The sequence below is a fragment of the Orbicella franksi genome, chromosome 12 (genome assembly GCF_964199315.1).
Source record: "Orbicella franksi chromosome 12, jaOrbFran1.1, whole genome shotgun sequence".
NCBI classification, from domain to species: Eukaryota; Metazoa; Cnidaria; class Anthozoa; order Scleractinia; family Merulinidae; genus Orbicella; species Orbicella franksi.
Window position 1 is genome coordinate 12,221,517 of NC_138156.1, and position 23,352 is coordinate 12,244,868.

A 23,352-nucleotide genomic window follows, 5' to 3' on the forward strand; every position below is an offset into this window, starting at 1 on the left:
ATTGTTGTCAATGTTGTAACTGTTGCTACTGTTATTCTTGTCCCTGTTGATGATGATGATGATGATGATGATGTTAATGTTACTACTGGCTGTCGCTATTGTCACTGTTGCTATTGTTGTTCTTGTCACTGTTGTTATTGTTGTCAATGTTGTAACTGTTGCTACTGTTATTCTTGTCCCTGTTGATGATGATGATGATGATGATGATGATGTTAATGTTACTACTGGCTGTCGCTATTGTCACTGTTGCTATTGTTGTTCTTGTCACTGTTGTTATTGTTGTCAATGTTGTAACTGTTGCTACTGTTATTCTTGTCCCTGTTGATGATGATGATGATGATGTTAATGTTATTACTGGCTGTTGCTATTGTCACTGTTGCTATTGTTGTTCTTGTCACTGTTGTTATTGTTGTCAATGTTGTAACTGTTGCTACTGTTATTCTTGTCCCTGTTGATGATGATGATGATGATGATGATGATGTTAATGTTACTACTGGCTGTCGCTATTGTCACTGTTGCTATTGTTGTTCTTGTCACTGTTGTTATTGTTGTCAATGTTGTAACTGTTGCTACTGTTATTCTTGTCCCTGTTGATGATGATGATGATGATGTTAATGTTATTACTGGCTGTTGCTAGTGTCACTGTTGTTATTGTTGTTCTTGTCACTGTTGCTATTGTTGTTCTTGTCACTGTTGTTATTGTTGTCAATGTTGTAACTGTTGCTACTGTTATTCTTGTCCCTGTTGATGATGATGATGATGATGTTAATGTTATTACTGGCTGTTGCTAGTGTCACTGTTGCTATTGTTGTTCTTGTCACTGTTGCTATTGTTGTTCTTGTCACTGTTGTTATTGTTGTCAATGTTGTAACTGTTACTACTGTTATTCTTGTCCCTGTTGATGATGATGATGATGATGATGATGTTAATGTTACTACTGGCTGTCGCTATTGTCACTGTTGCTATTGTTGTTCTTGTCACTGTTGTTATTGTTGTCAATGTTGTAACTGTTGCTACTGTTATTCTTGTCCCTGTTGATGATGATGATGATGATGATGTTAATGTTATTACTGGCTGTTGCTATTGTCACTGTTGCTATTGTTGTTCTTGTCACTGTTGTTACTGTTGTCAATGTTGTAACTGTTGCTACTGTTATTCTTGTCCCTGTTGATGATGATGATGATGATGATGATGATGTTAATGTTACTACTGGCTGTCGCTATTGTCACTGTTGCTATTGTTGTTCTTGTCACTGTTGTTATTGTTGTCAATGTTGTAACTGTTGCTACTGTTATTCTTGTCCCTGTTGATGATGATGATGATGATGATGTTAATGTTATTACTGGCTGTTGCTATTGTCACTGTTGCTATTGTTGTTCTTGTCACTGTTGTTACTGTTGTCAATGTTGTAACTGTTGCTATTGTTTTTCTTGTCACTGCTGTTCTTGTTGCTGTTGTTGTTTTTGTCACTGTTGTTATTGTTGTCAATGTTGTAACTGTTACTACTGTTATTCTTGTCCCTGTTGATGATGATGATGATGATGATGTTAATGTTATTTCTGGCTGTTGCTATTATCACTATTGTTACTGTTGTCAATGTTATTACTGTTGTTATTGTTTTTCTTGTCACTGCTGTTCTTGTTGCTGTTGTTTTTCACTTTTGGTGATGATGATCATGATGATGATACTCTTGTTGTTAATGTCATTACTATTGCTATTGCTGTTCTTGTCACAGTTGCGTGTAGTTCGTCCGCAAAGTAACCTGACTGGTTTAAATTCATCGGACGGGGCCGTGAACCAATCAGCTGTAGGGCCGCAAAGCGCGCGTTCTTAAGAGACTGATTGCCTATATGGCCGCGTATATGATATTGATAGCAATAATTATTATGTTTGATTGTTGCTACTATCGCTGTCGTTGATGTTGTTATTGTTATTGTTATCACCATTGCTATGATTTTATTAGTTTTTGCTGTTCTGCATCAGCTGTTGTTGTTATTGCTCCTGCTGTTGGTGCTATTAGTGTTGCTATATTTTTTTTGCTATCGTACGGTCGTTACTGTAGTCTTGTGGGTGTTATTGTTATTATTGTGGCTGTCGTCGTTGTTGTTGTTGTTGTTGTTGTTGTTGTTGCTGCTGCTGCTGTTGTTGTTGTTGGCCATTAACTCGCCATGGAGTCCGTCAACACAACGGTCATTTTGGTACTGACCAAAAAAATTAGGAAAACGAGATAGTCTCTTGCCTATACTGGAGAGTCCTCTCTGCAAACTTGAAACTGAATTAAGGCCTGAGTACAAAGACTTGAGTTTAAACTTGCCAAACATCAATCTCCCTGAAGAAAACCCAGTAATTCTGGTTTTGTGTCACCAACACCCGTAAACACGATATGTTTTTACCTTCATTCAAAGTGACTTCTACTTTCCCGCGTTGGAAATTTCCAATTGTCTCAAACACTGTACAAGTTTTAATTCCATTTGTCTGTTGTTCTTTTTCATTGTTAAAACTTACTTGCAAAACAGCCGACTGAAGGTGATCATTAGGAGCAATACAGGAACCTGTATCAACAAACACTTTACGTATCGACACTGCTGGAGTAAACTGGATAATAATAAAGTCATCTTTTCTGACTTCCTTGGTCCTGAAATAGCCATAACCTCTGTTGTAAGCATCTTGTGGTTGTCCGTAACTAGACGTCATTTGGCTGCTGACGGTCGCCGAGGGATTCAAACCCTTGTATTTGAGGTCGTACTGGTCAAAATATTTTTCTCTCGATAAATTGGTATCACGGCCCTTGTTTTCCGCAAAAGAAGAATAACTTCCAATATGTTGAAAAAGGGAGGCTGGAGGAAAAATAAACTCTTGATGGTGGTAAGGTCGGTCATATTTAATCTGTCGCCAAAGCGTAATCAACCAGTCAACGGGCATTTCGTCGTACATGAGGTAGAAATACGTGGCAAGATTCTCCAGGTCGTTGGCGTGATAAATTTTGGCTACGTGTCCCATGGTGGAAGCGTCTAGAATGGGCCAAGGTGTCTTAACCGATGAGATGAAATCACGGAGCTTGGGATAAAAGCTTGGCGCTGGAAGTACATCGTCTTCTAAATGAAGATAGTACTGCGAGAGACCATGGCAATAGCACATTAAAAACGCAAAGTCTACGTTCTGCTTTGAGCGCCAAAAGATCCTCTGCGGATTATCACGAAATTTCGTTTTTATATTCGAGAGCGCCGGGTAAAAATCATTTGGTGCAAAGATTACACGAATAAAACCTTGGTCAATGTATTTCCTGAAACGATTCGACAATTCCATCAAAGTAGCAGATTTAGCTGCTTCATCAAAGTCTGCAAGGAATATCACTACGAAGATTTCGCTCCTGTCCTCGTCACTCGTACGGTTTATCAAGCCTTGCATCGTTCTAATAAGGTAGTTATCTCCACGAGGACGAGCAATTGATGAGATTCCAATAGTAAGAAAGCCTAAAGTGGAAACAAAATAAGCTACATTTACACTTCCAAGACTTGTATGGAAGGGATGTATTTAGAGAGAAGTATAGCTTTGGAGATTGACGGCCAAAAACAAGCACGTGGACAGCCAAAGAGTCTCTACACGCATTTTCAAGATCGACGAAAACAGCTACGAAGTTTGAGCAGCAAGATTATCCAAGGGAAGACTGGATCCGACTAGAGCATTTTAGGTGATCAACTCTCTCACTCCTCATCTTCTCTTGCCTAATATTAGGCACCTTAAGATACCAGGACGGAACGAGCTAGGACGGCTACCGGAAGTAAATTAACTCTACCGGGCATGCACACGAAAACTCTCGACTCATCTCTCTGCCGTCCTCATCTCGTCGAGGACGCCCTTTCGCCCGACTAGCCGTCGTATCGAAAACGTGAGTATTTTGCACTTGTTTGCCCCGATAACTGTTCTAATCGACTTTATTTTCAGTTTCATTGATAGGAATGTTTGTAAGGTTCACAGTTTTCGTGATTGTAGTGTAGAATACTACGCTGAGATACGAAAATGTGAATAAAATATTCCTCGTCTGTTCGTTTGTGTTTCTGCAGTCATTGTTCAGACGCCATCACGAGTGTGCAAGCTCAATGCAAACTGTATGCATTGAGAATACATCAGTGTAAGTACAGTCGATAAAATGTTGTAAGCATGAATGTCATGGAGCGTCTATCGAGCAAATAAAATACACATTTTCAAACTGATATTGAGTTGTTTTTTTTATACTACCCGGAACTTGATGCAACATTTGTTTGATTTTTATAATGCTTGTTACAATTACAGATGGAAATTGAAACGTTCACCAAAAGTCAGGATTCTTCGCCGACAGAATTCCCAAACGCTTTAATGGTAAAAAGCCATCTGAAGCAGGTCGATCAGATTGTTCGTTTAATTTCTTTATACGGAAATTATGGTTTCTCTATTAAAATATTGACAGATGTTTGCTTCGCTTATAAAGAAGAAGAAATTCAGTATCGCTGTTCACTATTGTTTAAGCCTAATAGGATAAGATTTCTACTATCTCTTTTATAGTCTAATGGATGCCATTGCTTCTGTGAATAGCTTGTACGAGGTTCGAATTATTGACGTTGCAGTCCTTTGCGAAAATGCACATCTTAAGCATTTTGTTTTTGGCGACACGGCGGGACCCGCGAGAGTTTCCCGCGTCCACTGACGTTGCCGTCCTGGCCTTCCCGTCCTCGTATCTTAAGTCCCTATTGCTTGCGCAGCACCATGACTACAAGACATTTGAAAAGTAATGTTCTATTCTTACCTTTTCCTTCAGGGTAGCTCCCCAGTCTAGTTATCGTGGAATTTTTTATGATCTTTTTGTTCAGGCAAATAGAAGGCTGTTCGCCTGTGAAGATAAAGATAATTAATGAAGTTGCTTTCGTGTACCTGGACTCAGTTTTGGAACTGACTTGAATGACAGATTTCTGTGAATGACAACTTCGTTACTCTTATGTCCCGGTCAATGTTTACAGTGTCGAGTGTATTCACTAGCTCACGTGGATAGCAGCCATGGAAATTTCTTGGAACAAAAGAAAGTGTTTACATAAGAAAAGAGTTTTGGTTTGGGACACCAAAATGGCCGCCGTTTCATTGTTTTGGGACACCAAATGTGGCTGCCGTGACGTCATGTGCAAACGCTCTATACATGTGAACTGAGCTGTCGTAAATAGGCCATTTCCGAGTTACTATGTACCTCAGCTTCAAAACAAGTCCTCATGATATGTTTCTGGCAAAACCTTTGATATGAAAATCTTTAATCTTTAATCTTTAATCTTTAATCATTATTTATACACGGTAAAAACATCAGGTAGGAAAAATTTCATAATAATGACTAAAACTCCAAATCCTAACATTATATTAACTTACATTAATATGCCACTTAAGAAAAATCCTGGTTTCCATGAATGCCGTGTTTAAAAATTATGGTAGAGAAGGCGTTTAAATTTGTTTAATGAACCAGACTCTCTAATGTTACAGGGTAAGCTGTTTCAAAGGGTAGCGCCGCTGTAATTAAAACTATTTTTCATGTAGTTAGTTCTTAGAAAGGGGACAACAAGTTTGTTTACCGAGTACCTCAGAGAATAACTTGATTCATTTCGCTTTATAAATTTAGACGTGAGACATTCCGGAACAAGACCGTTTAAAGACTTGAAAACCATCAAGCGTTCTGAATTTGACGTTGAGATTTCAAGTCTTTCCAGCTGAGTTTGTGAAATAAGGAATCGACATCTACGTCGTAGTTTGATGAAGTTATAACACGTGCAGCACGGTTCTGTAGTTTTTTGTAGCTTTTTTGATAATGTTTTGCCACAATTACCCCAGACAAGGCTGCAGTAATCAAAGTGAGGTTGAACTAGTAAGTTGTAAATATTGAGTAGGGTGGATTGAGGCACAAATGGCTTAACTCGCTTTATGGCTCCAACAGCGGAAGCGATCTTTTTACACAGTTTTTAATGTGGGAATGCCACGTTAAATTTTCATCGATATGTATTCCAAAGGATTTCACAGAGGAAACTTGTTTAATGGGAACATTATCAATGGAAAGTTCGAGTTTATCAGATAGAGTACTTAATCTTTGCCTGGAGCCGATCAGCATAAATTCAGTTTTTGTAGCGTTCAAGGTATGAGTTTGTTAGACACTAGCCATTTGCTTAGCTTTTCAAGGTCGTGAGATAGATTAGACAGGATCAAATGTAAATCAGAACCAGCATTAGTAATGTGGGTGTCATCAGCATACATTCTAGGTACGCTGAACGATAAACAGTTAGGCAAATCATTAATATAAATTAGAAATAAAAGAGGGCCAAGGATCGTTCCCTGTGGCACACCACATTTAAGAACGGTGAAGTCAGAGAGATAACCGTTAAAGTGCACCTAACCCCAAAAAGTTTTTTCGCTAAAACGAATCTAGACTTTATTTGAAGCATTTGGGCGAAGAAATTTTTTAATTTGGTTGAATCCTAGATTTTCTATGCCCTTTCAAAGTCGCGCTTGAAGTGTTTCACGACCGCGTTTTAGGGAGTCTGGGGCGGCGGTACCTGATGACGTCTACCCAGGAACCAAACACAATAGCGCCTCAGTCAACTCTCTGTATTTGCTCGAGAAAATGGAACACAAAACTGATCGTTCCGATGTATTTTGGCACTAAAACGTCCAAGTTTTGTCTCAGAATCATTTCTTTTTCGTCACTGGAGTCAGAGTTAAGTTTCTATTCGGAAGACTCCGAAATAAACTTCGATCGAGGACGTTCGACAACTGTGAACTCACTGCTTAGAGCTTTGAGAGCAATTTACAATATTTCAAGCGACGAAGGGGAAGACTTCTTTGCGGACGAGCTGCTTGTATATTAGGAATGGCAAGCTAGATACGAAGTTGAGGAGCAGGCAAAAGAAAAGTAGGAAAGAAAACTCGAGGACTGCTTTGGATGGTAATTTCGTCAACTAAACATAAGATTCCCAGGGGCACCCAACGGATCGTTTCGGTAAATTATCTGTTCGGAAGGCTTTTAATCCCCTCTGATTTTCTTGAGAGAATTGGCACCTCGAACTTTCGTGACATGAGAAATTTAATGTCTGTTGTTTTCGGACTGTTGAAAATGTCGTTTTGAGTACCGAAAAAAGGTCAGCTATCATTTTCGGAAAGGCGATAAGACCTAAGGTTTTCGGGAAATGGACAAAAAAGCCCTACTAAATTCGAGAATACTCAAGTTCCCCTAGAATATCCGAACAGATAAAATTTTTTTAGTGCAACCTAAATTAACCTACAGAGCTTTAAAAGTACTCCAGAAAGCCTAAAACAGCATCTAACAGCATTAGAGAGAAAACGGTCGTTGGGTGCCCCTGGATTCCCACGCGTGTTTATAGCCCGTTTACATTTGTCCTTAGCGAGAATGTATTTTGTCAAGGTGTGATTGTTCTGTTAAATCCAGCTTGTGTTTTACTTTCAGTTGAATGCTTTATGTTTATAAGAGCGACGTACGTGTTGCAGTTTTGGAGACTTGATGACCTCCAAGACATTGGCTTCGATCGATTGAAAATCGTATTGTTTGGACCTGTATTTTTGAAGCTGCGGGAAGCAAGGCGGAAGGAAACATTTCATACAATTACCGATTTCACATTGTCACACGTTTTAACTCGTAACTCCAAATAACCAATATAAATTGTTCTTAAAGTTTGTAGTGAAATTCGTCGGATAAGCGAAAAGGATGCGTTCCCTAAGCGGTCCGCAGATAATGTTACGCGGTCATATTTTTGACGCTATTGCACAGAATCTTTGTCGCACTGCTGATTTCCAAACCTTCGAAAAACTCTGTGAGTCTAAAAATTTTGTTATCATGTAATTCTAAAGGATTAATCTTCGACTTTCATCTAAATCGAAAGAGAAATAAGTGTTGGTTAGCGGCGTACAGTTGCGATCTATTTACATATCAGTATAACGCTTCTTTATCATGACCAGATCACACAACTTTGCCGGTTATGTTATAAATACTGCGGGATTGGAAGATATAGGTTGTCAATAGTATTTGTACAAATTGCTGGTTAGCTCTAAGCAGAAAATTTATGAAAATAGCGTTCGAAAGTCTGCGGAACAAATTCTACTGAGAGTTCTTCAATGGTTCTCACAGATTCAGTTCGCTTGTTTCGGTTCGACAAAATCAACCATAGTTTACGTCTTTATTGCACCATTAGCCGATCATCGCCAGTAAATTGTACAGCATATCTTTCTTTAAATCTGGAATATTGCTGCAACAGCCGATAGCACCTCTGGAAGGCGTTTCAGCACACTTTTCGAATGTGTATTGCACCATCCCGAAGGAAATGAGAGGACGTGAGATATCCAACCTTCCTGGGTAGACGTCACAAGAGCCGCTGGACCCATTCTCCTCCAACTCGGTCGTGAAACAAAATGGCGGTGTTTTGGAGCTATTTTCGAGATTTCGCCGGGGCACAGGAAATCGAGGATTTAACGGAATCCAAAAATTTTTTCGCAGAACTATTTCAAATAACAGGTAGATTCGTTTTAGAGAAAAAAAATTGGGGGGGTTAGGTGCACTTTAACTGAGCACCGTTGTGTGCGATTCGTCAAATACGATTTGAACCAAACAAGAGTTTTCCCTTGAATGCCATACCGATTCATTTTAGTTGGTAATATCTCATGATCAACAGTGTCGAATGCCTTTTTTTAAGTCGAGGAACACTACACCATTGACGTAGCCACGATCGATATTAAACGGCCAACTGTCAGCGACTTCACGAAGAGCAGTAACAGTTGAGTGTAAAGACCTGAAACCAGATTGTTGTCTGGAAATGATTTCTTCACTATTTAAGAAGTTGTATAACTGATCGTACACAATCCCCTCGAACACTTTGGCGACCACGGAAATCACTGAGATGGGTCGGTAGTTGTTTAGATCAAATGACTCGCCCTGTTTAAACAACGGAGTCACCTAACAAATAGTACTCTAGGTCGAGAGAATCTAAGTTACCTTTAAATGACTCATAACTCGAAAAAAGATCGGTTGGAGAACAGGGAGGTCTGTACCACGTCGTTACAAGAAAAGGCTTAGAGCTCGGCTTACGAATTTCTATAGTTAAATTTTTAAGATTAATTACGTTTAGATCGGAGCGCACTATGAAAGAATTAGAAGACTTTATGTAAAAACTCTCCCCTCCACCACGTTTATTTCTATCACGACGGATAAATTCGTAGCCTGGTATATGGAGTTCGGAACTTTTTATGGATTCGTCAAGTTTGGTTTCATTATTTGCCAGAATATCAAATGAAAACTGAGCAAGAAGAACTTTAAGTTCGTCAACATGTTTGACGAGACTGCTGTTCAAACAGGCCATTTTGAAACCACGTTTAGCTGGTAAAGAATTGACATATTGAAAGGACCCGAACTACCTGAATGAACTTCGTTGTCAACTGATTCTGGCAACGTTTGTGAAACTAGAGAATAATCGACATTCATGGAATTGGAAATCAATTAGATCTCAAAAAATTTACAAAGTTCTTTTGCACTACCTCGTTACCTTCCCTGTTGAGGTGCAGACCACCTTTGTTAAGTCCTTTTGAACTGAGTTAGCATGGCTGATAATTTTCCAGTTATTTTGTTAGTAAAATTGTTTTAGACGTTTGTTTACCGCTTTGAAGGCGTCACTGTAATCATCATTCCTTGCAGTTAGTTCAGATATAACTATTTCAGACTCGGAAGCATTCTCAACCTCTCTGGCCAAGTCGACAATAGAATCAGCCACATCGCTCGGTGTAGATGATTTCAGATCGTTGGCACCCACAAGTAAACAAATTTGATCAGGAGACTTATCAATTGTAGGAACAACATGCGAACGCATGTCGCGAATTGTGGCTCCAGGGAATGGCTTGACAACAACCCGATGTCCCACACACTTGGCTAGTTTTATTCCCTGAATATTCTTTATTATGGAGTCTCCAACGATGACTGTGGTCCGCTCGTTATTTATTTTTTGGGACGCGAAGCCAGTAGAATTACAGGCAGGCAACTTTCTTCCAACTGGTATTTGTTGCTCCCTTTTATTGTTTCTGGGCATTGACTTGTTATCACGTACCATCACCCAAGGGGTTTCATCATCATGCAAATTTTGGTCCTTGAAATTATCATATCTACCATCTTGATATTTACTTTCTTTGCCAATTTCGTTGTTTAGAAGTTATAGAGCAGTCATTAAACTTTTATTTTCATCTTGAATAGATGTTGCTTCACGCTTTAAAGAATCGTAGCGGTCTTTCACGTCGCGAAGTCTGTTTTAGGCGTTGTTTTCATCTTGAAGCTTTGACAGCTCAAAGTCAGAATTCAGGTTAGGCAATGTTTGCCGCGACGAATTAGCCTTGATCGCTTTCTTTTCATTCTGTAAATCTAATAGAAGGGGTAAGCATGGGCAGTTCTCTACGTTGTTGGTTTCGTTTCTTGCAGTGCACAGTAGCGAAGTATCAGTTTGGTCAGAGACTGCACTCGTTTTCTGGCGGGTACTTTGAAGAGATGACTTCAATCGGGAAACCAGAGTTTGTTTGTTTCCCTTTTTTGATAGATTCCTTTTAGCAAGTTCGTCTTTCAGTGCTTTGATGGTTAGATGGTTAAAATGAGTCTGATTTGCATCACAATGAACCTCCAGGCGAAACATATTTTCATATGAATAGTAGTAGTAGTAGTATACTTTATTTACCCTCGGATTGTAGAGTAGCTTGAACAGCTTATGTCTCCGAGCATTTCAACAGCACAATGGGCAAAAACCAGACCACAATACCGGGAATTTCGTGCCCTGCTCTTTACGATGAGTGTGTGGGTTCTTTAACGTCCTCTGCTGACCATAACAGTGAAGATGCAGGAGACAGGGCCTACGGTTTATCGTCCTTATCCGAGAAGACTAAAATATCTAACAATTTGCAGATGTCATTGCAAAGGCAGCATATTCTCCTCAGTTATTTTAAGACCCTGAGTGTTGGTCCGGTCTGGGGCTCGAACCCGCGACCTCCCGCACGGTAGTCCGACACTCTACCAACTGAGCTAACCGGTCGGCGGTAAAGGATTTGACACGAAGACTTGTTTTGACACAGAGGCAAAAGGCAATTCGGAAATGGCCTGTTATGAAACGCTGGGATTTAAACATTTTAACAAAAACAAAACCCGAATTATTGCAAAGTTCCAAAGAGAGGAGTATATTGTATGGAACTTTTAGTTTACTCACCCAGAGACCGATCCTTTTCGATGTTTCCGTCACGATAATTGGCAGTCCATCCACTTGACTCGGATAATCCAGTCGACATGGAGTGTGCTTGTTTACAAAGAGAGTCCCGATGGCGAAAACCGTCAAGAGCATAAATGCAAACTTTATAACAGACCTGCTCATAAATCTGCAACGCATTCTTAGAATTGATTGAAGTTCTTGAACTGCAACGGAGAAGAACATATGAATGAGCACAGGAATATCTCTAATAGTTATATGCCAAAAGCTTCCTTCTGTAGTGATTAATAATGGAAAAGGTTTCTGGAGGGCTAACAAAGCTTTCTTGCTTCCATACGAAACCTTCAAATTTTTGCAATATCAGTCAATTTGCAAATCGTCTTTAAATAAATCTCAACCTTACATGGCGTTGCAGACGACGATCGAATAGTATCCCATGATGCATCTCGTTTAGGCTTATATATCACTGCGTACGTGAGGTCATCATTTATTCCGCGCTCTCGCGATGAAGCCATGGTGTGCTTTCACACTTGTCTGGATTCCGTGGCTTCTGCTTTTAAGTATTTGAAATAAAATAATTCGCCGACACGTTTTTGTTCCATATCTATCAGTGAATGTTCTGGCCAAATTTCAAGGAAAACGGTCGATTTTACATACTCATGTAAAATGCGGGGCTTCATCGGGTGGCGGTCTCTAACGCAACCATAGTTAGTGGAGGGGACACGTTACGCGAATTTTTGGCTAGTGGAACTTGACAGATCTATAAAACGTTAACCAATGGAAATGAAAGAAAATGCTGACACGCTTTGAGAGATTGATGCTTTGTGATTAACACTGCATAGTTATTTTGCATCAACGATCGCATTTGATACCTGATTAATTCGCCGCAATTTCAGTCGGTCGTTTTGGCGTTAACAGCTTCTACCGCCTTAGAAAAGCAGTCGGCAAAAAAGAGCATAATATTATCGAATTCTACATTTTATAACCTTTCTATTGATATATAGTTTGTGGGGGTTTCCTGCAAAACAGTGCGCGTACGAATTTTTTTCTGGAGGACACCCGCGAAGGTTTGAAGTAACCTTAATTGTTCGCTCATGCAATGCTGCATTACCAAAACCTTGGTCTTCGTCTGAGTTTCTCAACTATTATGTCCGTGTGAGTGCATAATTCCTTTAAACGAATGGTCTCTATTGGCGTCGAAATCTGACACTGCGCGAAAAGCCAAATATTCGGGCCCGAATTCGCTCGAACACGGATCGACGCACGCCCGTATGCCGCAATGTTCTGACGTATTCGATCACGGCTGACTCGAAATACACCTGGAATATTCTATAGGAATCCGGCCTGTTTTTCCGTATTCAAATTTAATACTTGTGAATGACTCGAAGTGTTCGAGAAATCATACGGGCCACGTTTTGGTAGATTAATGTTGCATTTAACAAATAAAGAAGCCCCGACTGTGCTCTGTTCTGTTGTAAAGCACGCAGGAAGCGGTAGAGCACGAAAGAAGTGTAGGGGAAAACACGAGACGTAGTCGAGTGTTTTTCCCTACTTCTTGAGTGCTCTACCGCTTCCTAAGTGCTTTACAACAGAACAGAGCACAGTCGAGGCTTCTTTATTTGTTTTATGATAAAGAATCAGATAATTTCCCCACGCATTCGGCTGAATTTTCAAACCAAACTTTATTTTCCAAACGAGCAAAAGTGGCGTCAGCCGTGCACTGTTCTCTGATAAAGCACGCTAAAATAAGCCAATCACAATCCTTGTTAGAATTGTTCAAATAATTTGATTGGCTAACGAAGCGACAGGTGTCAATCACAAACTGGACTTCAGCTAAGCTTTCAGTTTCGAGAAGTTTGAGCGGCTTTCGAGAGAAGAACGATGCCTTCAAAGTTCGCTTTTAAGTTAATTTTTAAATACGGATCTCAAGGCAGGTAAAGGTTTATGGTCCAGAGGAATCCGGCCGTATTGTGGCCCATGAAAACAAGCACTTTTCCAGTGGAAATTACGAAACGCGGAGCTCAAAGCTTGTGGATGAAAATGCGAAATGCCGGGTTGAATTTGAAAGGAGCTACAGTTATTTACGGCTTGTAGCCGCATGCAGCAAGATTGCCCGAACTAGCGTAAAAGTTAGAAAGACTTAACGGCTCCCACTGGTTCTACTTCGAGCGCAGAAGAGAATATCAGAGCAAGTTTTGCACTGACCACTCGTCGGTTTACTTCACCGAGATGACCGGAGAACGAGCGTTACTACACTGCATGTAAGTGTTGTTTGAGCAAATGAGCATTTTTAATTGTAAATTTACAAAAATAAAGCTTCTCATCATAAACAGAGACAGTTAAATTGTTTTCTGTCGTTGTTTTACTTCATAGTATAATTTCTGCCTTCGTAACCAAATTAATGTCTTTATCGAAGCACTGTTTAGGTTGAGAATTTGTGTATTTCGCTACAGCTGTACATGTTTTGTCGGCGGGAATCTAGCAAAACTTGTTATCTTAGTACAGTTTTAACACTACTGTTGCTAACAATGGTCTCTGTGAGCCATATTTACTGCAGAAAAATAGCTCGCTTCCAGTGCGTTTGTCTGAGTCACAGGGGATGTTTAATTTGGGTCAAATTTGTCAAAATTCCGAAGCAAAAATTTGGAAGCCAACTTACTGTCATCTACCCGTGCTCTGTTCTCTGATAAAGCACGCTGTTTCAGCCAATCAGAGCGCGCGTTATATGGAAACTTTATTATAATAGATGTTCTTCGAAGATATAGCGATCATTTATGACTCGAACATTTTCGAATACTCTCAGTTGTTCGAGAGTTTGCGACTGGAACACGAGATGCACGACGCCACTTCTGACGTGAACGTCTTCGAATACTAATGAATACGTCAAGTATACTCTAATTTTCGAGAATCGCACGCTATGAATACGAAAGTTGTGTCACATTTTTCACAGCCAAAGATATCTTGCGTCGTCAAGAACGGGTTTTATGCAGGCAATATACGTTACCGCGTAGTTCAGTCAGACAACACGCTAGTGGTCCGAAGCGTGCGACTGGAACACGAGACTCATGCGAAGTATGAAACGTGTCAATGTTTGAATACTGAGGCATATGTGAGGTTTTAAGGTATTCTAAACGACACACTTCAAGTGTTCTGTGGTGTTCGACTGGGACACAAGACTCGTGCGAAGTATGAAACGTGTTCATGTTTGAATACTGAGGCATATGTGAGGTTTTAAGGTATTCTAAACGACACACTTCAAGAGTTCTGCGGTGTTCGACTGGAACACGAGACGCATGCGAAGTATGAAACGTGTTCATGTTTGAATACTGAGGCATGAGATTAAAATTTCCTCGCGGATCTCACTTTAACTGAATATATTCACCGTATATTTGTTACTGCCAATATATTTTGTAACGTTTCGCTAATTACACTGGAGTATGTTCACTATGTATGGTTCGTGTTAACTGTAGAAGTATTTTAGGCGTGAATCCCTAAGGGGCTAGTAGGCTATTTAAGAATTTGTAAGTTATGCAAGAGCCACTCGAAGGCATCTCTTTCAACTTTGCTTTTGTTGTTATGTCGTCGGATATTGAACGAGCGAGCGTTCCCGCTTCGATCGCGCAATCCTTCACTGAGGGAGATCCTGTTCATAAGACTGCTTCACGAACATTGTTTCCTCGTCTTTTGGACGTTACGTTTGATCAGAGGTTCGCTGCATTCAAACGCGATCTCGACGATAAACAAGCCGCCACTCAGTCTCAACTGTAGAAGCTAAAAACGGTATCCAAGGCTTCGAGTTCTTTTAACTCTAAAGTACAATACGAGTCTAGCAACTCTCTGCTTGATGCAACAGACGGGACCATCAAGACCATCTCAAAAGGAAACCTTTCAGCAGCCAAATTATTTCGTTCCGTGGACAAGAACCCCGCTGTTTGGGCAGCAGTGCAAGTACGAGTCGGACGAACTCGCCGAAGATTCAGAGGAAGAGAAAAAGCTCTGATCAGCCGAAAGACGAGCGCTAGCTAAGATCCGGGAGAAAAAGCGGAAAAATGCGTCTAGCTGGCCAACTCTACAGCTACTCGCTCTACATCCAGTGAAGCTCCATCTACTCATGGTCTGTCCACTGGCAATTATTTTTCTTCTTATCAGCCTTTTTGTTTTTTCCGCATGCAGTCCTTTCGTGGACGTCAGCCTCAACTAGCAGACAAGTGTTTCAGCTGCGGCCAAATAAGCCTCTGAGCAAATCCATCTTCCTGCCCAAGCCGTTTTAGAGGAGCCGCTGCACCCCCCTCCAAGCAGTAAAAATACATACTTATGGCAAATACCAAGCTGCATTGAAGAGAATGGGATAAGATGAGTATATAATTTATTCAATATAATAAAATGATTGGGAGACTTTGACCCAGTTGAACTTATTGATAATTTTGTTCAACCATGTGATTCAAGGTTTTTTGGAAGTCTTGGAAAGACAATTTACTCTAAGGGGCTGAAAAATTTCTGTAGCTGTTCATTTATCGTTCGCGTAAATTTTGGATATGTCAACTGCGTCCATTACTTTTGACTTTGTCATGACAACCACAAATTTCGTATAGGTTTAGACAAAAATCAACTTTTTCGACATACTTGTGTATTTTTTTTTTTTTTCAGCTTTGTTCATCATTTTGCTGAATTTTACCAAATTGTACATTTCATAAGCATTCTGGCTTCATAAGCATTCTAGATTATTTTTTGACTTTTTTAAGAAAATAGTAAAATCCAAGATGACGGATCCAAGATGGCGGGTCCAATGACGTCATGCTACTTCACAGCCAAAAATTATGTCATTATTTTATAGAGCAAGCTCAGGGCTTTCTTTGTAATGAATGTAAATTTATTTTCTGTGCCTTAATAGAACGAAAACCCAAGAAGGGGGTTTCATCCCCCTTGTACCACGATGGGGGCATTAGTCCGAGGGTTAACGATTGTATTAGCCCTGATGACTGAATGAATGAATAAAAGACTGATTATCAGGACGGAACGCATTATATTTAAGTTAAAGGCAACCTTAAGGTGAATGTAGAGTTTTGAAATCATATAAGTGCTTCTTGCTTTATTCGCGATACTATTTTTGTTGGGTATCAGATTCTCTTTATTTACATTCTACCCTCAGCTCAGTTTTCTAATAATCACTCAGCCATCCAGTCCAGTATAGTGATTTGTCGAGCAGGCTATTTCTGATCTTCTGGCCACAGGTTCAGTGGTCGAGTGCGCGTGTGCTCCTGCTGTGGTTAACCCGTTGTCAGTTTCCATAGAGTTAGAGTTCTGGAAGAATAATGTTTCTTATCTCAGTTCCAGTGTTTTGCAGACGTTGCTCGCAGACTATCTCGTATTGTATACTCGGATGTTAGCGCTATTGGATTGGCTGCTTTCATTGCCATTGGTAACATGTCTGTTTTCGCGCAAAAACTGAGATTCTATGTAGACGAATACCAGATCGAGTACCACGTGGAGAGAACTCCACTGTGTTTGTTTTGCTTTGAAAAGTTTGCACATCTTCCTTCAGGGTGCTCTGTTAAGTGGTTTACTGACAACCAAACTGTACCTTTGATCGTCGATTCTGGTGGTATGAAACTGTGTTCGCTTCAACTCGCCGGTGATATATTTGATACCGCCAAAGAAAGTAATATCAAAATCGAGGCTGAGTTGATACCTCGTTCAGCTGATTACTTATGCAAGATCGTCGATTGATGACTGGTCAGTTAAAGATAGCTATTTTCATGAAGTAACCTCTTATTGGGGTCCCTGTTCAATTGATTACTTTCCCAGTTTAAAAAAAAAAAAAAAAATCAAGTTTTCCCAGTTTCTATTCGAATATTCCCCAGCATTTAGTTGGGTAGGAGAAACCTGTTGGCTGGTGCCACCTGTTTCGTTAGTTAAAAATGTCATCCGCCACATATGTTTTTGTCAATAGAACTGGTTACTCTTTATTGGCCTTTCAGCTCCCTTTTGGCCTTTTTTGGTGGATCGTAGGTGGGGTTTCAGATCTTTTGTTACTGATTTTCTCTTCGTTGAGAACGGTAAAGATGTTTATCTCCATGGGACAAATAACAGTTCCCTTTTGGCTCGGAGAATTTTAGTTGCTTGTCGGGACTGTACAGTACATTATCCAGTAGAACCTGTCTATGGAGAAGTCATGCCGCGCGGTCATGATTACGCTGTTTTAGGCCGTTGGGCCATGTCATCTTTGTGCGGGACTGCCCGTTTATCATGTGTTGATCTTAGGTGATTGCATTGTTTTAGGCCATTGGGCCATGTCATCTTTGTACGGGACTGCCCGTTTATCATGTGTTGATCTTATGTGATTGCACTGTTTTAGGGCATTGGGCCATTTCATTTTTGTTCGGGACTGCCCGTTTATCATGTGTTGATCTTAGGTGATTGCACTGTTTTAGGCCGTTGAACCATGTCATCTTTGTGCGGGACTGCCCGTTTATCACGTGTTGATATTAGGTGATTACACTGTTTAAGGCCGTTGAGCCATGCCGTTTTTGTGCAGTACTGCCAGTATATAGTGTGCTGAATACAAGATTTAGACCTCTGGGCCTTCCTTATGTTCTGATCTGCGTGTTGTTGCTTTTTTGTTTTTTCTAATTGTTCTCACTTTTTTTTTGTTATCTTTCAAGTCTACAAAGTGGATGTGTGTTTACTTCAAAGGTTGCCCACTCAAGAGATCCAGACGGCTTCGCAAGTCAACGGAAGGTCTTCCCTTGCGTTCCTCTAAAGCAAAGGCCCCTTCAACAACAGAGCGTTATTCAAGTGACTTTCAAACATTTAGAGAATGGTCTTCGCGCTTTGAGGAAGTCGCTTGTTTGCCGTCTGATGAGACGTCATTTGCTCCTTATTTGGAGTATTTTGCTGCAGCAGAGTTCCCTCTACTCTACACTTGAGTCTGTCTGTTATGGCATAAATTGGGCACACCATGGCTTTCCGATTTGTGATTTGACTTGTGATACAAGTGTTCTCGAGGCGGCTAAAATTGAGCTTGCAAAACCTGTTTCCATAAAAAGGGGGGCGCTGTTACTTCCGAGATGATTTTGAGGATATATAATAGGTTTGCGCGCCCCAAGGCTAATCCTTCTAATCATCGCTTAGCTGCAATTTGCGTGACTGCCTAATCGGCTTTTCTCCGCGTCAACGAGTTAGCTAGCCTTCGCTGTTGTGACGTTAGTTTTTGCGATGCATTTGTCAGAATTTATACATGTGAGAGCAAAACAGATGTTTATTATATGTAATTCTTAGTTTTAATTTTATGAATTTATTTTCTTCAAAGATAGAGCATATTTTGCTCTCAAAAAATTTGCAGTAAATTAAAGTTTTAGACTTGGCATGCGTTTGCGGAACTAGGATATCTTATACACTTGTTTGATCTACATAGCTTAAGAACAGGGGCCGCTAAGGAGCAGACATCACCAATCTACACTCTTTATGTCACGGCAGATGGGAGACTGATCGAGGCAAGGACGGCTAGCTACGGCTATATTACGATAAGTTAGAATCTTTACTTTCAGTTTCTTGAAGTTTTCACACTTAGATTCCTTTGTTCTCTTTCTTTATTTTCGAAAGCGGGCATCAATAAACGAGATGCCCGCCCCTGATGCTGTGTTTGTGTTTATTAAGATTAGTTACAAAATATTTTATAATCGTTTCAGGGTGATTAGAGTATAAATATATTTTGTAACGTTTCGCTAATTACACTGGAGTATGTTCACTATGTATGGTTCGTGTTAACTGTAGAAGTATTTTAGGCGTGAATCCCTAAGGGGCTAGTAGGCTATTTAAGAATTTGTAAGTTATGCAAGAGCCACTCGAAGGCATCTCTTTCAACTTTGCTTTTTAATTCTTCTGTTTATTCACTGCTGTATTTTCTTTATGATGATGTAACGCTCGCTGTATCCTGCATCAATAAACGAGATGCCCGCCCCTGATGCTGTGTTTGTGTTTATTAAGATTAGTTACAAAATATTTTATAATCGTTTCAGGGTGATTAGAGTATAAAGACAGTTTCTGTTATTGTTCCTTTTTTAATAAATAGCGGTCGTACTAAAGTTTTGTTTTGAACATTCGATTGTTTCCCCCCCCCCCCCAAAAAAAAAAAAAACTAAGCGCACTGTCTCGAATAAGCGCCCTCCCTTGAGGTATCAAGAGCAAATAAGCGCTCCTAGCCTGCAATTATTTCCCTCAACGCCGAAAGCTCAGGAGACTACAGACGACCCCCTGGAATAAAGACGTATACGATTATATGCTAATCTTCGTATTGCACATATTATGTTATTTCAGTGCGAAAACTTTTCGGGACCTTCGAGAAACAGGCCCCGGGGCCGGGTTGTTCGAACTATCCTAGGATCAAAAGTTAACCGAAGAGTCAATGTTTCATGCGTAAAAATGTTTTTCACTTCTTATGTTTTGTGTAGTTTGAGATTACTCAAGCTCAAAACTGAAGGGCAGACAATATAAACAGAAAACCTCACCGAAGAAAGCACAAATACTGGTTTACCTTAATCGGGCTTTTACTGAACAACCCGGCCCAGATGAGCTACTCAATCACAGTCGAGTAAAATTACAATGAAACTTACCTTTTGTATCAGACTTTCAGGGTTTGCGGGGAACAGATTCTTTGAGTGCTAATGTTTTGCCTATCCACAGCACTATGTCAATAAAATTGATCGTTATTATCCAACTGCAGCGAATACCGAATAACAATACCAATATACAGCGATATTGTACAGTTATATTTGCGGCGCGCGCGCGCAAAACAGTCGTACTCTCCCTCTTTCACTGATAAATTTGTTGACTACAGCAGTTGTTGTTGTATTTTGACTTGTGCCGTATTTTGTGCCAGCGATACCACACACCAAACCATCTAATAAGATATGTATATTGGCTCTGTCTATTCCAACCCCCTCATCCACGACGGACACTGGACATTTTCGGTTCTATTATGGTCTATTTCGTGGCAAAAACCAGCAACAAACAGAAACATCCAAATGTGAGATTTGTTCTCGGAGCTTTTCGTAAACTTCCGATCCATACAAACAATCAAATCGATCTAACCTGGAGACAAGAACAGGTTAGATTAGGCAACGGTTTTGTCATTGACAAAGGCAATTACCGCGTTCGAAAAACACTAGAATCTTGGCACACAGCAAAAACCGTCGAGGTGGAAAACAACTCAAAACCGTTGCCTAGGCAATACTCGATTTTATTGTAGTCAGGCCTCATTTACATTTTTATCTTCTACCTTTTTTCACGCTTGTTTTTATTCTCAATTTTTCGCACCTCATTCGTATATATTTTCGCTTGCGCGCCACATTTTTCATTCGTTAAAGGCTATAGACTGATAGCCGAAAGCTTATGTTTTTAATATATTTTTAACCAGAGAACGTTTTATTCCAATTTGTTTTCTTTGATTTCTGGATTGCGGTTTCCAGATTTCGGCTTCCGGATTGGCTAGATGGAAAACGCGGGGCTGGGAACTCGGGTCCCGGTGTACGGGTCCCGGGCTCAGTAGAAGACATGGGGTCTGAGTGGAAAACACGGCGTCTGCATGGAAAACACAGGATCCTACTTTTTTCGCCAAAATATGAATTTTCCTCATTAAAATGTTAAGTCCAAATTTTGTTAGTTTAAATCGCAATGAAAATGTAATGCTACGTGATCTTTTAACGCAAACCCCCTCCAATTAAAATACTCGCCACTGCTTGCAGAGGTAAGGAATAAAAGATGTCGCTTTATTTGAAGTGTAATTAAATGTAACGGAAAACGAAAAAAATCTTGGCTGGTTTGTTTTCTCATTCAAGACCACATGATATTCTTTAGAGAATTGTTCTTTTCTCCATCTAAAAAAACTGTTCATTCATATACACGCCACTGAAATTCGAAAGCAAGAATTCTCAACAGTATCATCACATGGTCTGTAATGGAGCAAAAAGAAAAGGCGAAAGCTATGAAAGCAACGAAGGTCTATTACAACGCAACATCTGGTAACCCCCAGGTCAGGAAAACTCTTCCCGACAAACATTCAAGGTTAGAATTGCTAATCAATTTAATTTTACCTACTTCCTGAAAATCGTTAATCTATTAGAAGTTTCAAGTGGAACGTTCGACATTGGGTTGTCTGAACTGAAAAACCAAAATCTCTGATGTTTAATTTATTACTTATTTTATTATATGACTGAGAAAATTACTTCATTGTGATTGGCTGAGAGCAGGCCAATTTAACATTAACTGTCTTATTTTGCACTGCAGTGCAAATTAACGCGAGCGCGTTCGCAATTTTCTCAGTCATAAAATAAATGAGTAATCGTACGAAAACTCGAGCAATTAAGCCCTGATCAAACGACGCATGGTAGCTGATGATAGTTGTAGCACGCTCTTTTGTTTGACCACCAACTATCATGCACTACCAATTGAAAATTGAAAATTTCTAAATTGTACTTAATTTTTTAGATCTTATAGATTGTACATATCTTTATTCCCCAGGGCCACTATGGATACCAGCCTCGTTGCTGAATGGGCTACCCTGGTTAAATAAAGTTACTTACTTACCATCGACTATTATCCACTATCATTCACTTTAAGCTTGTTCAAATTCTCCCTGGTATTCTATGATAGTTTTTACCCGTTAAAACACGCGTATGCTAGTTGCTCCGGCAATTTTGAGAGAATTTTCAAATATCACTCGTGGCGTAAATCTTTAATTGCACTCCCATTTACACGATAACCTATGCATATAAACACAGCACTTCTTTACTATTCTGTTTCAAATGAAAAACATTCTAACTGAATATAACTTGATTCAGAACCTTCGCTTTAAAATGAAATTTAAAGAAAAAGCACAAAGCACCATGGCTAACATTTGTCCGGTATTCTGCAAAAAAATTTTTATAACATGTACAGTGTAAATCAACGGGCCCCAAATAAAAGACGGGTGGGGCTTGTTTAAACTGTAGAAATAAAATAAGCCCTTGCCAGCCGGGTCAAATTTGAAATAAACGCCAGGGAGATTCTGGTGTTCTTTCAAATAAAACAGAAGCCGGCGCAGTATAGTTGGTCCCCTTAATTTTAGCAAAAATAATCTCCACTCTTACTTATGTCTACGGATTTCTTGTTTGGTGTCTTCATACAGGTTGAAAAAAACATTGGTGCTCGCCGAGTGAAGTCAAAATGTTCTACCCTTCAAACCATCTACCGCTTAGCACCTTATGCCGCTCTCGTTTCATAGCTGATCGGACTCCAGGTTTATAAGTGCTTTTCATCATATGATCTGTAGTCCAGCACGCTGTTTCCTTAGAAAACCATAAGAAAAAAGGTCCCGTTTGAGAGCCGTGCGCATCAAAGTGTTTGGGCCGGAAAATGCATACGGCCCTAGTACTAGTACTACTATCGATGCCAGTTAAAATAAAGAGCAGAAAAAAAATTAGTTTCTGCAATTGTCAAAAAACAAAAAAATGAGAAATGAACATTCTGACTGCGAATTTTACTATTCTGCTGAACTGCCCGATGCACAACTACTTCAGGTGCCAACCTACTGCGAAAGCACAAATGTATGTGGAGGAAAACTGGTCAAATGATAAAATGCTTATTGACTGAGTGAGGTCGGGCCGGACCATTTGGTTCTGGGTCCTGACCTCGAGCCAAAAATTTTCCTGTCTGGCCCTCCACTCAGTCAATAAGTACATTATAGTCTTCTTTCTGTAGCTCTTGTATACTAGCCGCCCGTTGAAAGGCTGGGGAATCCAAGGGTTCACATCCAGTACATCTTTGTTTGATTGCTCAAAGGAAGGTTTTTTCTAACCAATGGAGGTTCATTCATCATTCATGATTTCTTTTCCAGAAGTAAAATATACACGCAAATTACTGCGAACGATAAAATAGACTCCTCAACCAAAACCAAAATGTATATCCACCCAGATCCCGCGTTTTCCAGGTAGATCCCGTGTTTTCCACCCATACCTCGTGTTTTCCACAGAGGCCCGGGACCCCGTATTCCGGGACTCCGTACCCCGGGACTCCGGTGTCGCGTATTCCATAGACCCTTCCGGATTCCAGATGTCAGCTTTCGGGCCCGGAT

The 23,352-nt window shown here is 40.1% G+C and overlaps 1 protein-coding gene across 1 annotated transcript; it reads right to left on the reverse strand.

Moving 5' to 3' along the window:
- Positions 1 to 1,380: 1,380 nt before the first annotated feature.
- LOC145464071 (alpha-1,6-mannosyl-glycoprotein 4-beta-N-acetylglucosaminyltransferase-like) lies at positions 1,381 to 20,126 on the reverse strand. The gene is made up of 4 exons (XM_081447886.1): positions 19,856 to 20,126; positions 11,255 to 11,449; positions 4,784 to 4,867; positions 1,381 to 3,473 (listed from the first exon to the last, which is right to left on the reverse strand). The coding sequence occupies exons 2-4, from the start codon at positions 11,421 to 11,423 to the stop codon at positions 2,305 to 2,307; spliced, it is 1,422 nt and encodes a 473-aa protein (XP_081304012.1). The 5' UTR covers positions 11,424 to 11,449; positions 19,856 to 20,126; the 3' UTR covers positions 1,381 to 2,304.
- Positions 20,127 to 23,352: the final 3,226 nt, after the last annotated feature.